Source organism: Panthera onca, chromosome X (genome assembly GCF_046562875.1).
Source record: "Panthera onca isolate mPanOnc1 chromosome X, mPanOnc1 haplotype 2, whole genome shotgun sequence".
In the NCBI taxonomy this organism is placed as follows: domain Eukaryota; kingdom Metazoa; phylum Chordata; class Mammalia; order Carnivora; family Felidae; genus Panthera; species Panthera onca.
The window spans coordinates 115,882,647-115,898,221 of NC_138357.1; the positions used below are offsets into that span (position 1 = coordinate 115,882,647).

Consider the following 15,575-nt stretch of genomic DNA (forward strand, 5'->3'; position numbering starts at 1 on the left):
CTGGCTCGTCCCGGCTCCCTCCCCTTTGTCCCGAACCGCTGCGAGCCCCGGGTACCTGCATCCTGGGGCACGCAGCAGGCCAGAGGCATGCTGGCTTCCCGCTCCGCTCCGTCAGGACGGGCCTTTTCTTCTACCCAGGGCCCTCCCGGACTCCCAGATAGCTGAAAGCTGATCTGCTGAAGTCGGCAGGCAGAGCAGGGGGGCGGGAGGGCGAGAGAGGGCGACCTTCGGCGAGGAGGGTGGCAGATTTTCACACGACATCTGCGCTGCCTCCGGGACTCCCCCCGGAGGGGGAGATGGTCTCACCCAAGTGCTGGGCCAGCTGCTAATCCCCCTGGGTTCACTTGAATGGCAAATCGGGACTCCGGGGCGGCCTCAGACACACCCTGTCTCCAGAGGAGGGGCTTAGCACTTTCTCTCCCAGCCCCGCGCGCGCTCAGAATGCGGCGGGACTGTTCCAGGGCCTCGCCGCTCCAAGTGCAGCCGGCCAGGGGTCAGCAGCATCCGTGTCACCTGAGAGCTAAGCTAACCGTGAGAAATGCAGAATCTCAGGTCCTGTCCCTTTGATGAGCTCTGCCAAGGGCCACGTGGCTATGGAAACCACTTGCACGTTGCCAGAGACAGGAAGCTGGACGAATACCGCCACCCAGGGAACCGCAGCCCCCCAGCCCGCGTGCCAGCTGTCCGGGCGTAAGAAGGGGTATACCCCATGCCATCACCACACGGCTCCCCCTGCCGCCCCGCCGTTCCCCTCACCGCCAGGCTGGGGCTGGTTCACCTGGCTGTGAGATTTTAGGTCGGTGAGCAGGCCTGCAAATATTTGCACACCCTGAAAGGATGGGGGGCAGGATACAACCGGAGTTTGCTCTTTTCAAGTTGCAAGTCAATTTCTGATCCCCTCCCACCCCCAACACACACACCACCTGTATCAGTATGTTAGGTTCTCGTGATGCCGATGTCAAGGGTCAAGTACATGGCGAGAACGCTTGGGCCCCTTCACAGACGCCAACCGTTCTGGAGCCTGCTCAGACCAGTTCTGGAGTCCTCAGAAAGGGAGGACTCAGGGATGCCCACAGCTTTGCTCCGATAGCTTTAATGTCATCGTCCCGCCTGAGCCCAGCAACTGAGCCCACGTGCAAACGCTGGAAGGGTAGAGAGAAGGAAAGAAGCAAAACTAAGGGCGAGTCAGAGAAGAGCTTTGTTTTCCAGTCCAGAGAGAACACTCGAAATAACTAAGAGCGAGGCAGACGGCCTGGCTTTCGTCTCAGAGGGTCGCCAGGCCTCTGCCCATGGCGTCGGCTCCCTGAGTTTGATGCTTCCCCTCCTCAGTCATGTGGAGCAGGAGCCAGGACGGGTGACTTCATTCCCGAAGAGCAGTTGAATCGCGCTGAGGTTCTGGGATGCGTTAAGACAGCCCAAATCAACACAAAGTCTGGCTGGCACCTTGGAGAAGTGTCCCAGACAGAATTTTGAGCCTTCCGAGCACCGGTCGGTGGCATCGGCGGATGGCCTGGCCACTGCCTCCGGTACAGCTAATTGGGGCACCCCTGCCTGCGCTCCCCGCACTTCACGGGGCAGCAGGGCCCTGCTTGAGGGAAGAACCCACAGGGCTGGAGAGAAGGTGGAGGCAAAGTCAGCCAGGGATGAAGACAGAGCAGAGAGAAAGCAAAGAGGGTGGCCCTGGGCTTTACTGGGATTTGGGTGGGCTCTCAAAAGCAATCATGGTGGGCTTTTGAGTAGAAAACCAAGCGAAAACAGTATTTAAAAATCTTCTTTGGATCCCCAGTCTCGCCTCAAACAACAATCACTCCCAAAAAGACTCTCACGAATGGAAGGAAATGATGCCATTGTTTTATTTTCTATGGGAAGTCATAATAGTTTTTAAAAGGTTAATCTCCCTCTCAGCCCTGTTTTTTCCCTTCCAGTGACCCCAAGCTGAAAAGGAAAAATATTTGCACTTGGTGTTTAAAAACCACAGTGAATTAGCTTTTGTTGTTCATGGCAGAGCCACTATTTAGCTGCCCAGAATCAAACCAGATGTCGGGGAAGAACGAAGGCCCCGCATCCTGTGAACTTGCCTTTCACCTTTGCAGAAGGGCCGAGGAAAAGGCCCGGCTGAGAAGACAAAATGGAGGGAGCTCGGTGGTCAGCGAACCCGAGATGCGGTTCTGACACAAGCGGTGGTAGCCCTCTGTGGAATGTTGTGTGTGGGACCAGCAGGCCAGAGCTCTGGGACCCCGGATGCCCAATGCCTCTCGGCTTCTGGAAGTTTCTTCTGTGGACACAAGGCCAGCAGCACTATTCCCATAGGTGCCAGAGACCAACGTGAGCAATAGACAAGTATGGAGGAAAGAATCAGGAGTTGGGGGAAAGAAACACAAAAGAGATCAGCAGGGCTTGCTGGAACACTACATCTATCAGAGAAGGTAAAAAAAGAAAAGAAAAGAAAAGGAAAGGAAAGGAAAGGAAAGGAAAGAAAAGAAAAGATAAGGAAAAGAAAAAAGGAAAGGAAAGGAAAGGAAAGGAAACGAAAGGAAAGAAAAGAAAAAAGGAAAGGAAAGGAAAGGAAAGGAAAGAAAAAGAAAAAGAAAAAAAGAAATCCGAAGAGAAAAACAATACATTTTCCTTCTGTGGCCTTCCGGGGGAGTATGCAGAGTAGATTATTATTCAGTCTTGTTTTTCTTTAGCACACCACCCACCAAAACTCGCAGCTTAAATCAGGCAGCAAAACAAAACAAAACAAAACCTTCCTACGAGGCTGTTTCTCACTGCTTGCTAAATCTAGCAGCGTAAGAAAGCAGGAAGTCTTCTCTACACTGAGACCCTTTCTATCCCCTCAACAAACATTTACTGAGCCCCCACTTCGGTGAGATATTTGGGTGATACCAGAAGGGCCCTGCTTGAGGGAAGAACCCACAGGGCTGGAGAGAAGGTGCACCAGAAGGCCGTGGGTGCTATTCCCATCCACGAGAACTTTACAGCTGACCGGGAAAGACAGACAGGTTCGTAACAACAATCACAATGGGTACCGTTTTCTAAAATGTAATCTTGTGCCAGCCACTACACTATGTAGTATCGTATTTAATCCTTATAATAATCCCGTGCATTAAGTTTGACCATTCCCATTTTACAGATGAGAAACCAAGGCTCAGAAAGCTTAAGGAACTTAATCAAGATTACACAGCCATTAAGCTGGAAAGAGTCTTTATCACTGATGAAGTCCAAGGGCCTCCACCAGTGCCTGGTACATAGTAGCTGCTTACTAAATATTTACTGAATGAAAAAAGCAGCTGGGGGTGCAAGGACGGGCTCTCTGGGGCAATGGGGCTGAGCTGTGAAGCCCGACTAGGATTTATGCAAAGAAGAGGGTAAAGGCACGCCAGGAAGAAAATGGGAAATGAACAAATGCACCTCTAGGGAAACAGAACTGCTTTACAGAATTGCAAAAATGGGCAGGAGGGAATAGCAGTTAAGGACACTCAAGTCAGAGACGCGGGTCCTACCGTGGCTCTACCGCCTAAGGTTGCATGAGTACAGCCAAGTCCTTGCTTCATCTTCCTTATCTACAAGCTGGTAATGAGAGTGTTACCTACAACGGCAGAAACTGTTAATTCCCTACCAAACCTTCCATGTTCGATTTCTCTCATCCTGAGAACACCTCGATTTTGTAAACTGGGTCCACGGGCATACAACCAAAAGGCTACGTGTCCACGTCTCCCATGTAGCTAGGGGCTGCTATCTGGCCAATGAGAGAAACACATCTGTAGTATGGGATTTCTAGAAAGTCTCTTTAGAATACAAAAGTCAGGCTTCTTTCATCTGCCTGCTCGGGCCACTGTTGTGATGCCTGGCGCTCCAGTAGCCATCTTGGACTGCCAAGACGAGGGCTACAATCTAATTGTAGAACCAGGAGCCGGAAGGAGTCTTGGTCCCTCATTACTACTGAGTCTCCATACCAGTCCTAGACTTCTTTCACATAGGAAAGAAATAAAGTTTTATCTTTTTTAAAAATTTATTTTGAGAGAGAGAGAGAGAACGAGAGCAGGCATAAGTGTGAGAGGGGCAGGGAGAGAGGCAGAGAGAGAATACCAAGCAGGCTCCTCACTGACAGCGCAGAGCCCAACACGGGGCTCGAACCTACGAACTGTGGGGATCTCAGGTCAAGATCATGCATGACCTGACCAGAAATCAAGAGTCAGACGCTTAACTGACTGAGCCACCCAGGTGGTGCCCCAAAAGTCTTGTTTTTTTGAAGCCTCCATGAAACCCCAATGGATAGATTTACCTCAAAGAGTTGCAGGAGGATTAAATAAGATAATGCAGACCAAGTAATTAGTCCTGGGCCTTAGACATAGTACACACGCAAATCCAAGCAATCACATTTTGTTGCTATTTTTATCACTATTATCATGATTATCATTACAAAATCTAGAATACTCCTTTATTCTACATTAGGCTGAACCATCTTCATTCGGTTATTTAATTAATCAATTTGCTTAAAATTCCTCAGAATGATGCCTTTCATGAGAACATATCCATGAGTCTTCCTAGGACAGGGTCCCTGATAACAGAACAAAATATTTCTCTTTGAATTTCATCACCAAATCATCTACACAACCAATAATATTGAAAAGCCAGGGCTGTTAGTGAAAGGCTGTGGAGGGAGTGTTCGTACATTAACACTTCTAAGCATGGAGACGGGGAAGCATTAATTAAATTCTAAGTTTGGTCAAATTTCCTGTCTCGGAAAGCTCCATGGCAACTCGGTGCCTCAAAAAGTCTTTCCTTTCCCAACCAGACTTTTTACGTTTCAGGACAAAAATGTAAAGATACGGTCTGCTCAAAAAGTTCTGAAAGTCAGCACGGGATGCTAGACTTCAAGAGATTTGCCAAGAATTATGGATCCTTTTACTTAAATCTCGGCTTCTTAGTGTCTTTGACAGATTGTGTGGTTTGTTCCTGATCAATAAATGTTTCTTAAAAGATCTAAGGAAGGAAATAATGATGAGCTAGAATGAGTGGTTCCCGCTGGTCAAAGGCTTGCTATCAAGGATCCACTTAGGAAAATTCCAGTATCTCAGGTCCCACCCTAGACCCACTGAATCAGAATCTCTGAAGGTAAAGGCCTGGGAACCTTTTTTTTTTTAATTTTTAAAAAATGTTTATTTATTTTTGAGAGAGAGATAGAGTGCAAGTGGGGGAGGGGCAGAGAGAGAGGGAAACACAGAATGCAAAGCAGGCTCCAGGCTCTGAGCTGTCAGCACGGAGCCCGACGCGGGGCTTGAACCCATGAACCACGAGATCATGACCTGAGACAAAGTCGGACACTCAACTGAACGAGCCACCCAGGCGCCCCATGGGAATCTCTATTTTTAAAGCTGCCCAAGTAATTCTGATGTGCAGTTCAGTTTGGGGCGGTTCCCAAATCCTCCCATCCCCCAACTCTCTCTTAGGTTGGGTTACTTAGAAGCAAAGTCTAAGATGGGGATTCTTGTTCAAGTGATAAATAGAGGGGGTGCTCTCAGCAGAAGGGGCCTCAGTATTCTTGTGGCTGTGCTCTCCACTGGAGCCCTAATGTCTCCACCGCCTTTGCTGACTCGGTCTGAGTTCCCCTTTCACAGAAAGGGTCTTGGAGAAGAGTTTTAACCCTACGGGAAGGGTTTCGGAATCTGATACGGTCCTTTCAGCGACCGCCGCTGGGCTGGCACGCCAGATAACCGGTGCACCTGCTGGAGTGATCATTTGCATGCTACATTGTGCCAGGACTTGGCCCAAAGTCGACGTTCCAGAACCGTTCCCAGTGCCAGCCATACTCACTCACAGACTCCAGAACATAAGCGACTCAAGGAATCTGGCTGCCTGGTGATCTGTATCTTCTTCCTTCTCCCCTGACAAATGAAGATGTGGGCCACTGAACTTCCTTTGGCTTATATTCCTGATGACTCCTAAATAGGTCAACTTCCTTTGGAGACTGGCCAACAGCTAATTTCACATTCACCACTGGCCTGTTTTATTCCTCTGGTATTTCAGGAAAAAGGTGGGTGGGTGCCTTTTCTCCTTGTTTGTCTGAGTCCCCGTCCCCCGGAACAAAATTTGCAGCCTAGGCCACTGTGATTTGTTCAGAGAGACTGCCGCTTGTCAGTAGATGGCTACCTGACCTTGCTCGCTGCCCATCTGTTGGATTCCTGGCCAGATGTGCACATGTGTGGGCAATCAGAGGCCCAGCAGGCCCCGGCTGGAGCGGCCTTGCCTCACAGCCGTTCCAGCCCCCACCAGGCTCAATGCCAGGGTCTGTTGAAGCGGTCCTCGCCACATGGTCAAGAAATGGGGACCATCGATGATAAAGCACACCCCAGATCCCCATCTGTCAGTTGCTTTTCATCAGGAGATCGGCCAGGTAGAGTCTATGTAGCACTCTATCCCCCGACAAAGCCCCACCGCTACTCAGTCTCGGCTCTCATCAAGGAAGAGCCACCATTTTGGTTTTTGGCATCAGAGCAGAGAGAGACCCAGGGAAGGAAGCCTAGAAGGGAGTCGGGAGTGAAGAGTGCTGAGAAAAGGGAACAATAGGCTTTCCTTTTGTGGGTCATTCGAATCCGAGAAGCAGCTGAATACCTCCCAGCGAAGTCTGGGACTAGAAAAATAAAACACCCAGGCCTGACTTGACTGCCTCTTCAGAAGCTTCTCTGTAGCACTGCTTTTATTTCACTGTAAGATGTCAATCCCCCTCTCCGCCTCACCCCGGATTTCATCATTTGGTTTTTTTTGGAGACATTTAGTTGTTGTTTTCCCTTCTCCGTCAGACGCTGAGAAATACGTGTAGTCGAGTCTGCCCGGCAATCTGGCCCTACTGCAGGAACAGAAGTTGGGATTCTTAATAGGTTCTCCTCGCTCCGCCCACTAAATCTGAAGCCACCGTGTAATGAAAGTTTCCTCACGGTAATAATATAATAACGATAAAATTAATACTCCACTCAACAGGTATGTATTGAGCACCGACTATGTGTCAGCCATTGTTTTAAATGCTCAGTATGTACGATTTCAGTTAATTCTCACACAGCTCTACGAGGCAGATACTAGTATTACCTCCATTTTACAGATCAGGAAACTGAGGTGCAGAGAGGTTAAATAGCTTGCCTAAGGCAGTGGAAGTGGCAAATGGTGCAGGCTGGGCTCCTAACCGCTGGGCTGGCTCACCCCAACGATGGAGGGTAGGGAACTCATTATCCTGCCTCAGAACGCACAGCCTCGCCAACGCCCGTTACTCACGTCCCAATCCCGAGTCAACAGTAAAGCAAAACCAGAATCGAAATCCCAGTTACCCTGTCATTTGCTCTGCTGGGCGTTTCAGGTGTTTCATGTGCAGATGCAGGTGTGTGTGTGTGTGTGTGTGTGTGTGTGCGCGTGCGAAAGTCCATGGGTGGCTCCATACGTGCACCCCTGTGTAAGACTTTCCCTTGACCCTGGATAAGGAGTTCCTATTCATAATAATGTTGAAAGCAAGATTCTACCACCTTGCATGGCTCCCCGTTGCTACTCCCACAAACTGGGACGGGAAAGGCACTAACATACACTTCTGGCAAGGCTAAGAACCCTCACCCTGGGCCTGAACTGCCCCTCAGCACCAGAACCTTCTCCTTGGCAGGGACTCCAGTTTGGGCACGAACAACTACCAAGTTGCCTGAAAAAATTTTTTTAAAGTACCACATGATCCAATAATTCCACTACTGGGTATTTACCCAGAGAAAATAAAAACACTGATTCAAAAAGACATACGCACCCCTATGTTCACTGCAGCAGTATTTACAAAAGTCAAGGCAGAGAAGCAACCTACATGCTCACTGATAGATGAATGGATAAAGATGTGGTACACACACTCACTCACTCACTCACTCACACGGGAATATTACTCAGCCATAAAAGAGGATGAGATCTTGTCATTCGCAGCAACACGGGTGGACCTAGAGGGTATTATGCGAAGTGAAATAAGTCACACTGAGAAAGCCAAATATATGATTTCACTCCTATGTGGAATCTAAAAACACAAATGAATAAACAAACAGAAAGAGTCAGACCTATAGATACAGAGAGCTGATGGCTGCCAGAAGGAAGAGGGATGGGGGGCGGGGGTAAGACAAGAGGGTGAAGGGGAGTGGGAGGTACAGGCCTCCTGTTATGAAACGAATAAGTCACGGGAAGAAAAGACACAGCACAGAGACTACAGTCATCGGTATCGTAACAGCGCTGCTGTACAGAGTTGTCGAATCACTATGTTGTACACCTGAAATGCACGTTGCGTGTGTCATGTGTACTCACGTAAAAAAATGTTTTAAATAAGTCACCTGGATCACCGCAGAGAGCCCAAAGACAAATTCCATTCAGATGCAGATGTTTTCAGACAAGGGACCGCAGTCTGTTGAGCCACAAACAGAGCCCCCAAATTCCCATTTGTATCCCCAAGGGATGCCACGCCGTCCACACCTTACTTTGGCCCTTCCTCTTACCAAAGCGAAACACCCGACAGCGTTCCAAGCGTTAGCCTCGCCTCGGCTACATTTTAACAGCAATCCAGGCCACACGCCGGAGGGACAAACCTGGAATGGTGGTGCCAGCGGTATGAGTCAGCAGGTGGAAGAGAATTTGGGCACGGAAAGGGAGGCGAAACCACCACCATCGGGTTTTCTGTAGTTCTAGAACCAGCTAGCACTTGACTTCCGATTGCTGGAGGATCCCAGTAAAAGCAAAACCGCATTTCACCCAGAAAGGGGAAAGGACATTAAAACGGTCTTAAGGGCCAGACCATTCAGGGACAGACGGAAAGCACAAGGTAACCTCAAGGTCCTAATAGTTGTAACACTCTGGTTCAACTCCCCCCCCCCCCCACCGCCCGCGCCCCATCTTTGGAGGGCTCTGACTCCTTTAGTGCGAGCGCTAAAGGAAAGGCCTGGCTTCCCCAAATCCCAATGTATTCATGACGGTGGCACGATTGCTGCCTCAGTTTTGTAACTCCTGACTCGAAGAACGGAGCGTTCTAACGAAGGGCATGTTGTGTCTAGCCAGTATTGTGCGGTCCTGGATCCTCTGACACTGCACAGGGGACCTGGAAACAGAAAACTTAGAGGATCCAGGTCAATAAAGAGCCCAGGAAAACCTCAGTCTTCACATGTCATCAAGCATGAAATCATTTCAGCCAGAATGGTGCTAGCCCTCACTGAGCTCCTGATGGATGTGAATTAAGTTTATTTAGCTTGGCTACCTCAGATAAGGAAATTCCAGCAGCTTTCCAGTTCCTTTGAGATTTATTCGAAATGACATCATGCACTCAGATGCAGGATTCGTGAATGAGTCCAACATGAGGAGAATGGATATGGTAGAATGATAACACCGGCTAAAAGTTTAAGCAGTCAGCTTGGGCACGAGAGAGCACACGAAAGAGATAAAAGTCATTTCTCATTTGTCCACTCAATAACGAGGCTCAGACACGTGACCAGCCACAAGACCTACAGTCCCGGGACCGAATGGTCTAGACCTGGAATTCTCGTCTTTCGTTCCGGGGAGTCCAAGTAAGAGATCCCCTGATGTATAAAACGGGGTAGCTTTTCACTGTCCTGAATTTAAAATGGTTCGGAGATGATGCAATTCCCAAACGGAACAAAGTCTTTAATGCTTTACAGATTTTCTTGGGCTCTCTCCTTTGAAACCTGTCAACTCACTTTTGCTGCCTTCGACTTTTGATGCTGACGTCAGTGCTGCATCTTTACGCTGAGTGCTTTGGGCCTAGAGTCTCCTTCCACTGCTTCCTTTACGTTCTGGAAAGCATACCAACGTATCGAGACAGGAAGACAAAAGCCAAGAAAACCCGCTTTATCTTTCAGACACTGATGTGGAGTTCATCACTTACGAACTTGGCAAACTTTCCAGGGCTCGGTCCCCACAAGCCTAGCAGCCTGGTCTGTCTCTCCTGGTGTCATCCCATTTAAGATCCTGCCCTGTCCAATCAGAGACAGGCCCATTCCAGGGATGGCTGGGGACAGCGGTATACTTCACGGCCATATCAGCCACTGACTGCGGCACCAGTTTTCTAGAGGAATCATCAGAGTGATTAACTTGTCCTAATCAGGCTTCTGAGCACTGAAGAACCAAGGGAGGGGATGGATAAGGAAAGCAGAGGATAAAGTTTAGATCTGCTCTGTCCAGTAGGACAGCCACTAGCCATATGTGGCTACTGAGCCCTTGAAATGTGGCCAGTGTGGATAAGGAACCGAATGCTTTATTTCACTTCGTTTTAATTCATTTGAATACCACAAGTAAGGATTATAAAGTATTGAGAAGAAAATACGGGTTTTTAATTAGCTAAGAACTGAGTTAAGTTTCGGTGCTTTGGAGTAAGTTAGCAACCTCCCCCCCCCCCCCCACCGCCTCCGCTGACTGGCCCAGCTTGGGGGTGCCTGCTCACTGGAGGTTTCCATGGCCAAGCTGGTTGGCGTGTTCTAGAGCAGTGGGTCTCTGATTTGGGGCAGAGGGTTCCCAAGAGGCCTTCAGGAAACCCGCAAAGTCAAAATTATCATGCTAACGATACTCAGAGACTCCTTGCCTTTCTTACTCTTCCACTGTCCTGAGGAACACGTGACACCACAGCAGCTAGAATACAGAAGCAGACACAAGAAGCCAAATGTTTCATTTATAAACATGTGATGTACATAACGCACAGTGTGTATTTATCGTTGTTGATTTTGAAATACATCGCCAAGTAAAACTTCTTTACTTCTCAGTTTTAATTCCTCATTTGATAAACATCGACAGAACTCACACGAACTAAAGCTCTTCGGGGTCCTCACTAGTTTTTCGGTGTAAAGGGGGCCTGAGATCGACAACTTCAAGAACTGCTGTTCTGGAAGGACTTGGTAGCAGATGCTGTCGATGGCCCATCCCAGGAGTCCTGCGGCTGCCGTGGACAGTTGCCCACCTCGGACACCCAGCTGTCCCTGGGGTTCTGCCTGAGGCTCTCTCTCGTGCTACAGGACTGTTAGCGAGAGCCCCAAACCAGCAACAGACAAATGCTGGTGAGTGCTGGGCTGGACAGAGAAGTCTTGGCGCTCTCACACCGCGGAAAACTACACAGCACCGAGAACAAACAAGCCACTGCTAGGTGGCAACAAGCGTGAATCCCACACATACCAAGTTGGGTAAAAGAAGTCGGGGCGCGCCTGGCTGGCTCAGTCGGTTGGGCGTCTGACTGCTGATTTCGGCTCAGGTCGTGATCTCACGGTTTGTGAGTTCGAGCCCCGCGTCCGTCTGACTGGGGCTGTGCTGACAGGGTAGAGCCTGCTTGGGATTCTCTCCCCCCCCTCCCCCCGTCCTTCCCTGTTGTGCTCTCTCTCTCTCTCAAAATAAAAAAAGAAGAAGTCAGAGAGAGGAGAGTGCAGGCTCTACAATTACATCCTTATTAAGTTAAAAGTCAGGCAGATCTATGGGGTTAGAAAGCAAGGATCTGCCTTTGGGAAGGAAGAGGAGACGTTCTAGGTGTTGAGCTGGCTGGTGGGTTCAGGGGTGTGTTTGCGTTTTAATCATTCGCTGATCTGTAGGATTCAGGCACTTTTCTGTATGGATGTTAGACATCACTCAAAAGGTTTACAAATCAAATATTAATTATTATTTTTATACCATGCTCTGCTAGGCACGGGAGATGATAAAACAGAATTTTCAGACATGGCTTATGGTTTCTGCCTTTACATCAGTCCTCCTAAGAGATAAATAATAGAAAATTTAATTTGGTGGTGGGCAATTTGGGGTGGATTAAGTTTGGCTTGGACAGCACAATGATTTTTTTTTTTAATTCACTTTGAGGGCCTTTATTTACTTAGAAGGCACACATCTCGGTCTCCACCACTCTTTTTCGTGCTAGGCTGGCTCCGACCCACGTTTAAGCTACCTGCCTGACTCTGAAGGCAGCCGGGTTTGAGGCCTACGACGTAAATGATGATTCCAGAAGTGACTTGAGCCACTATGTGATGGAGACCCAGCTCACCGCCCTGAGGGGCACGGAGGGGGTGCTGACCTGAGCAAGAACAGCATGGAGGGTGCAATGAGCTCCTGGCAGGCCCTCTGGGGTGGGGGCGAGGGGACGGTGAGGAGGCAGACGGAGAGGCCAGGATCTGTGATGAGGGCACCACCATCTAGGGGATACGAATGTGACCTCACCAGTAGGCCCCCAGGACAATTCTCCAGTCAATAAGTCACTCTTTGCCCTCTCTGTCGCGCCCAGTACCTGAGCGTCTTGTCAATCAGGACTCACGCCTCTATTCAGTCGGTCACACAGGTTTCTGTGGAACCTTGGAGAGACCTTTCTGGAGACCCGGCACCCAAAGCCCCACCCTCATCAGGAGGAGGCTACGGCTCCTAACCCGGCCGGGGTTCTGTCTCCCACCCCAGCCCCCGCCTCCGCCACACAGACACCTGCAATGAAATGTAGGGAAAGAGGCTGGGCTTCAGAGTCGGGCCGGGCTCCACGACCCACAAGGAAGGGCGGGAAATGCGGTCTGTCGCGTGCCCAGGAAGAAGAGGAAAACGTGGACGCTGGTGAGCAGCGGCCCTTCTTCCTGCCCAGAGAACCAACAGCACTCGGCAGGGGCCGTAAAGGAGGCCCATTGCGAAGTCCGTCTCTGCCCTGGCATTAGAACTCACATGGAACTCTCCCGTGCAATTGGCCTCCAGCCCCAGGGTTCCATTCTCCGGGACCTCTTAGACCGGGACTAATTCCAGAGCCCTAAATGCATGGCCAGCTGGCCTCCAATACCCATCATAGCCTCGGGCTGCCAGGATCCCTGCTCTGGGCCCTGCTGGCCAGGCCACCACCGCTGCTGAGTGGAATCACAACCCATGTCTGGTTGCCGGGTTCACCCAGTGTACCCCCAGCGGCCCAGAGACTTGTCAACATAGGCCTGCCCCTGGGCAGGGCCGGACGCTGCAAGTGGGATGACAGCTGCCCAAGGTCCTAGGGCGTGATTTTGTGGGGGAGGTCCTGACCCCTGCCCTCGCTGGAGGAGCAATGTTGCTTCAGGACGACCACAGACACGTGGCCGACTGTCTACCCAACGGCCATTTTCTCTCGAAGGCACTCGGAAACGTGTGCCCAAATATGGGGCCTCACAAGCACACGTTGGCCTTTAGAAAACCCTCGGTTGGGGATGGATAATTGTGCACTGGAACCTGCTTGCCACTGGCTCCATAAGCCAACATACATTCTCCCCTCCTATCTCTAAAACTTTGCAACCTCTCCTGCCCTCAGTAAACAAAATTCGGGAAACATGAGGAGGGGGTGAATTAGGCTTGTGGAACAGGACCTCCTCACATCTACACTGGAGTCTTAGGAACTCCGATGTGCTCAGTCAGACGGTCAAGGTTTGGAACCGAAACAAAGAGGGAGGTTTGCGTGTGTTTTTAATTGAAACAGCTGCAGCCCACCCAGCCTCCACAGGGGCCTTGCACAAAAGAACAAAAGCCATTCTCTCTCAGGCATTGATGGCTATTATACCGGTTCCTACTGCTAATTCTCGAAGAGGCCACTCACTTCGCCCCGAGGGCTGAGACAACTTAGAATCGGAAAATGCTAAAGCTCCAAGTATGCCTCGGTCCAATCCCCTTGTTTGATGACTGAGGAAGAGGAGGCCCGGGCCACAAAGGCAGGGGATGGCAGAGCTCAGACAGAAACCCAGGCTTGTACACAGACCCGAGCAGCACCTTCCTCGTCAGTAATGCTGAGGGCGTGAGCCATCATTTGGGGGACTCCTTCCGTAGAGCTGCGGAGAAGGAATGAAGTAAGGACTAAGACCCTGGGGGAGGAAGGGGAGGATATCTCTGGGGCTAAGAGCCAATGGGGAGAAGCAAATTGGAGCCCACAAAAGCCAAGATTGGGGCAGACCAGCCGGGAGGGGCAGAAATGATTCTTCAGCGTCTTGAAAAGAAGACGGGCAAGGAAGCCAAAAGAGAGCTCAAATAAGACCGAGTGGCGAGGCTTCAGAGTCTGACCTCAGCCTGCCTGTCCGTGTGTCCTTCCTCTGTGTCAATACCTGACTCCGTGCTTAGACGCCCTCCTCTTTTCTCGTGGCCCAGCCGCATACTGACCTGTCTCCCGCACATCCCGTGTCGGCAATGCCACGGGGACCTCAGACCCACCACCTCCAGAGCTCCTCAGCCCCCCGGTGCGCACCCGCTCCTCCCTGGGGCCCCCCGTCTCAGAGGAGGGTACCCCCACCTTCACCGCCAACAAACCAAACACCTGGGAATACCCTGGATCGCAACCCCTCAGATCCCCAGGCCCAGTCTGTTTCCAAGTGCCATAGGTTCTACCTCCCATGCAGCTCCAAAGCCGGCTGCTTCCTGTTCCAGCTTCCGACCCTCCCCCTCATCAGGCCTCCATCCGGGGCTTGGGTTGGGGCAGTTTCCCCACAGAGCAGTCAGCGCTCTCCCTACAACTCAGTTCTCTCCCGTGCCCTCAGCCTTTCCCATGGCCCCCCGCTGCTCGCAGGCTGCCATCCAGACCTTGGAACCAGAGCAACAAGGCTCTCCACAAAGGGCCCTCTGCCTCACACGCTTGCCACCACACCACCCCCCATCCCATCCCCACCCCCACCCAATGCACTCTTTGCTCCCACCGCTCACGACACTCTCCTCTTCCTCGACAGGCTAGTCTCTCACCTCACGGCCCTTTGTCCAGAATGTTCTCTTTCCGGATTTCTATATGGCTAGCTCCCTTTTTGTTATTCAGGCTTCAGCTTACATGTTATGGGAAAACCCATTCCCCAGAGGCCTGCCTGACCACTGAGGAAATCTTGACCCGGGCATTTTTTTTAATTTATTAAAAAAAATTTTTTTTTTACATTTATTCATTTTTGAGAGACAGAGAGAGACACAGCACAAGCGGGGGAGGGGCAGAGAGAGAGGGAGACGCAGAATCCGAAGCAGGCTCCGGGCTCCGAGCTGGCAACACAGAGCCCCACGCGGGGTTCAAACTCACAAAACCGCGAGATCATGACCTGAGCCAAAGTTGGATGTTGAACCGACTAAGCCACCCAAGCGTCCCTTGACCTGGGCATTTTTGATCACACTGACCTATTTGAATTTTTTGCACAGAATGTTATCTCCATCTGACGTTTTCTTGTTTGTTTATTGTTGGTCTGTCCCCCACTTGACTGGGACGTCCCTGAGGGCTGGGCCAGTTTCTTTTATCTTGGGTACCACTGTGTCCCAGCACCTAGAACCGGCCTCCACCCTGGAAGCAGAATGTTTGGCAAATGAATGCGTGAAAAAGCAAAACATCAAGATCTGTCCTGGGCCATAAATCTGTCCTGATTTGGCTCTAACTGCTACTTGTATGTTTGTTCTCGAATGTTTTCACTAAGGGACTTGGGCCGTCAATTAACTAAGTTTCAGCTCTTAAACACTCACAGCAACTAATCAAATGAAACCTGAAAATGGATCCCACTCTTGTTTCTAGTACTGATTTGTGTTTTGATTGTTGATAAAGCTAAAGTCAGTTTACCTCCCTAGGTTTCCCAATCCAGGAGTGGTCTTAA

General features: G+C 50.4%; 1 protein-coding gene across 3 annotated transcripts in view; it reads right to left on the bottom strand.

Annotated features, from left to right (window-relative positions):
• The window catches only part of NHS (NHS actin remodeling regulator), a 338,916-nt gene that overhangs the window by 99,546 nt on the left and 223,795 nt on the right, over positions 1-15,575 (bottom strand). Inside the window, exon 1 of one of the 3 annotated variants that reach the window (XM_081794286.1) lies at positions 56-409. The exons of the other annotated variants lie outside the window; for them this stretch is intronic. Within the exon in view, the coding sequence (XP_081650412.1) occupies positions 56-89 (34 nt within the window). The 5' untranslated portion in view covers positions 90-409. Of the gene's footprint in view, positions 1-55; positions 410-15,575 lie in introns of those variants that run through there. 3 annotated transcript variants of the gene reach the window in all.